This window comes from Mustela nigripes, unplaced genomic scaffold (genome assembly GCF_022355385.1).
Source record: "Mustela nigripes isolate SB6536 unplaced genomic scaffold, MUSNIG.SB6536 HiC_scaffold_516, whole genome shotgun sequence".
In the NCBI taxonomy this organism is placed as follows: Eukaryota; Metazoa; Chordata; class Mammalia; order Carnivora; family Mustelidae; genus Mustela; species Mustela nigripes.
Genome location: NW_026739923.1, coordinates 31,308 through 35,617, shown reverse-complemented (window position 1 = coordinate 35,617; position 4,310 = coordinate 31,308). Strand labels below are relative to the sequence as shown.

The window sequence follows — 4,310 nt, the reverse complement described above, 5'->3', positions numbered from 1 at the left end:
GGTAACAACAAGACAATAAATATCACACTCCAAATGTAACTAACTTCATTATAATTACAACACCAATTCAACAGATATTTAGAAAACAAAAATATCACATATAACTAAAATATCAAATACAAAGCAAATAAAAATTTTGTACATGTAAACAGCAATTATCAAAGAAAAAGATGATCCAGTACAAACTGGCAAATGTAATTTGAAACATCCAGTGCAATTTTTTTCCCCTCAAAATAAAACATTGGTATGAAAGACTTTACCTTTGTAGATTTGGATGCTCAATTTTTAGAACACTGGATATGAAATATCTTTATCTCTTTGACATGATAAGAAGCCAATAGCAATCAATATTAAAAATAAATACAATCAAGATATAAACACCAATAATTCATTGAGTTAAACTCATGATGGCACACGCAAAAAAATCTTATACCGTGATTTCTAGTCAAGAATTATGGGCCCCAATTAAGTCACTGTGAATAGATTTATAAAAAATTAAATATTATAACTCAGAAATCGTCCTGCTTTGGGTTGACACTTCTAAGAGACTGCTAATTCCAAGATCATCTTCCTACCAAAGAAATTTTTCTGCCCATGATCTAAAGAGGCCCAGTCTCATATAGCTGTACCTACATAGAGTAGGGAGTATAATATGTTGATAAGTTTTACTGATACTGAATATCTAACACTGCTCTTAAGGAGAGAGAAGGATTGCTATTACTCCTTCCATTACCCTTTCCATTTGGTCATCTGTGAGATGGTCAACTTAAGGATCCTTAAGTGACTCAAACTTGACACCATGTTAAAAGTGATTCAGGATGAAATTATCAATAAGCCCATTAATGAGGAAGTCATAAAAAATGGAATTAATGTAAAGCTTTTTTCTTCCACAGGATTTTCCCCAAAGCTTGCTTGACATCCTTGTTTCTTAGAGAATAGATCAGAGGGTTTAACATGGGTGTGACCAGTATGTAAAATACTGAAGCCACTTTACGAAGTTCAGGATTGCTTGGTGGTGTGAGATACACGAAGGAAACAGTCCCATAGAGTAAACTTACCACTCCCAAATGGGAACTGCAGGTGGAGAAGGCTTTCTTTCTCCCTTCACTGGAGGGAATCTTCAAGACTGTGGTCACAATGTACATGTAAGACACTACAATAACAACTATTGTAGGCAAAATAATGAAGGCAGCCAAACTGAGAGATACCATCTTATTGACAGAGAGATTGGAACAGGAGATCTTCTCAATTTGGTAAGAATCACAGTAGAAGTGATCAATGATTCGGGAAGCACAGAAAGACACTGAGAATGTTACGCTGACTTGGAGGATGGAACTGAGCCAGCCACAGAAATAGGAACCAGCCACCAGCTGAGTGCAAAGGTGTTTTGACATGTGGACACTGTAAAGAAGAGGATTGCAAATGGCGATGAAGCGGTCATAGGCCATGGCTGCCAGGATGAACCCTTCTGTTACAATGAAGAGGGCAAAAAAGAAACACTGGGCAGCACACCCCACAAAGGAGATAGTCTTTTTCTCAGACAGGAAGTTGACCATGGCTTTTGGGGCAATAACAGTGGAGTAGGAGAGATCAATGAAGGACAGATTGCCTAGAAAGAAATACATTGGTGTATTCAGCTGGGAGTCAGTCACAATGATTGCCATCATACTAATGTTCCCCAAAAGGACCATGCCATAGACCAGCAGGAACAGGAGAAAAAGGAGAAAGTGGAGCTCTGGATGGACCCTGAAGCCTACAAGAATGAAGTCAGTTACATCTGAGTGGTTGCCTGCTCCCTTGTCGCTCATGCCAAGAACCTGCTAAGAGGTACAAGACAAGATTAAAAATTGAACTTCCTATCTATTTCCTGATATCATAAAATATCATTTTCTCTTATGGAAGATATTGGAATCTGTGTTACCATCACCTACTTGCCAGCTAATTGTGTTAGGTATGATTTCTGGTGTCCTTTTCTAGAACCTAAATCTAAGGAATGTTGTGATTGCCCAGCAGCACATAACACATAAGTTAACTAACTCATAGTTTTCTAATGTGACTCACCAAATCCAGTGTTCTTCCCATTATGGCACATGTGACATCAATGCATAAAGCATTATTTCTTTATACCTGTTTAGCTCTTCACTTTATTTTCATGATGTTAAATATATCTGAAGGTTTTTGAGATATAGAAGTATTCATTCTAATTTTTAATTATCATTTCAAATTCATTTTATTTTTGATAATGCTTCCAATTTAAAATAGAACGATCTAATTAAAGACTGATTTAAAGTTCCATGAAGTGACATTAGACCCAAATAGAGGATAATATTGAGAGTTAATGTTATCAAGAGATTCAGTTTGGTATCCAAAATAAAAACCTTGAAAAATAGAATGCATCATCAGCTTCTTGAAGTAGAAAAGCTCAGCCACACTACCAGGAGGGGAAATCCATGGATTCTATATCTGCACAATCTGTGAAGAAGCCAATTTTATTTTAAACATCTGTGCAAGTGGGTGAAAAAAAAGAAACTTCAAAATATTGTATTGACTAAAAATTTTAGAAAAGTAATTATGATGTCTCCATTTAGAAAGAGACCCATAAACATATTAAAACTTTCAAATGGTTATTTTGAATCTGTGACACAGCAGAATAGTATGATTTATCTAATACTTTGGAAACTTTGTTTTCTGCAATACTGTGGCACAGCTATTTCTGTTGTTCAGATTTTAACACCAATTATGACTTAAATCACCCAACAGAGAGGACAGCCTGTGCAGCTTATCAAAAGCATCAAATGATCTAAGAAGTATTCATTTTTGACTTGGCACATATGGCAGAATAGCCATATTTTGCTCTCCTCCTCCTTCAGGCAATCGACTGTCTGTGTTCTTCATCCTCTGTCCTCGTTCTTCGGCTCCTACTGCTCTCAGCCCATCTTCTTCCTCATCATCACATATTAACTTTTCTAAAAATGTTAGCAAATTGGTGCACAAGAAAATAAAACTGGCAGCAGTTCAGTGGTAGTATCCTTAGATCTCTTCTTTACCCCACTGCTCCCATGGAAAACAGGAATCCACTGAAATAATCCTAATTAAATTTATTTTTGAAAAAAGCACTAAGTGCCCATGTTAACTTGTACAAGGGTGTTTACATTTAAATATTGTAAAACTAGGTTTAAAGGAATAAAGATTTAACAGGGGAGTTTTGGGCATCAGACATCAGATATTAAGTGGGTGATAGAAAAGGAAAAAGAGAGATTTTAGAGAAAGGTAGAAGGCCTTGTCAACACTACCAAATTCACATCATACAACTGGATAATCAAGCAGTATTTTAGCAGAAAATCTTCTTTGTTTTATTTATAGCTCACACTGTTATTAACCAAATTACATTTATTGTATGAAACTGTATCAGCCAGTATGCAGTGACAGGAAATCATTGTTTTGAGATCATTATCATTTTTAGAGACTAATGTGTATTCATCCAATCATTAAGTCACTGAACACCGTGGGACACTTAGTGTATACCTGCCAAAATATAGGAATACACAAGTATCAGAAAGGAGCTTTTTCCCAAAGTATGAATGCATTGCATTTTCTTCTTTGCCAACATTTTATTATGAAATAACCCGGAGGTTGTGATTTGCCCTTCAGGAAAAGGGACATGCGTTTTTTGAGGTGCATACTAACTTCTTTTTATAATTTGTAAAAGTAAATGTTATCAATCAGAAAATAAGTGTCATGCATGAAGGCACACAGACATACTCATGAATGACTCATTATTTGACTGAAATAAACATAAATTTATCTCATCTCTTACCTGAATATTCCTTTCTTTACTTTTCTTGAATAATTCTCTAATGGTAGATGCAAGGACACCAAAGATATTGTGCTTAATTCTAGAAATACAAACAAGTTTATACAACTGTATGAAGGAAATGAAAAACAATGTCAAAATTAAACATTTTTTTAAAATTAATACTTCAAACAAGACATAAAATCTTGTTTTGAAACACAGTTTCATTCTGTTTTAGGCTCTGCTTGTAGATTAATAACACCACATTCTTCAATTAAGAGTATCTTTTTGGGGGCACTCAGGTGGCTCGTTGGTTAGACTTCTGCCTTCAGCTCTGGTCATGATCTTGGTGTCCTAGCGTCCGTTGCACATCAGGCTCCCTACTCAACTAGGAGCCTGCTTCTCCCTCTCCCTGCCACACCCCTGCTTGTGTTGGGACTTTCTCTCTCTCTCTGTCAAATAAATACATAGAATCTTAAAAAATATATATTTTATCTCAATAGTGTTCCTGATAATC

The 4,310-nt window shown here is 35.6% G+C and overlaps 1 protein-coding gene across 1 annotated transcript; it reads right to left on the bottom strand.

Annotated features, from left to right (window-relative positions):
• Positions 1-866: 866 nt before the first annotated feature.
• Positions 867-1,808, bottom strand: LOC132008631 (olfactory receptor 9K2-like). Its single transcript, XM_059387242.1, has one exon. The coding sequence runs from the start codon at positions 1,806-1,808 to the stop codon at positions 867-869; it is 942 nt and encodes a 313-aa protein (XP_059243225.1).
• Positions 1,809-4,310: the final 2,502 nt, after the last annotated feature.

Coding starts and splice junctions, on each gene's coding strand:
- LOC132008631 (XM_059387242.1), bottom strand. CDS start 1,808: ATGAGCGACAAGGGAGCAGGCAACCACTCAGATGTAACTGACTTCATT.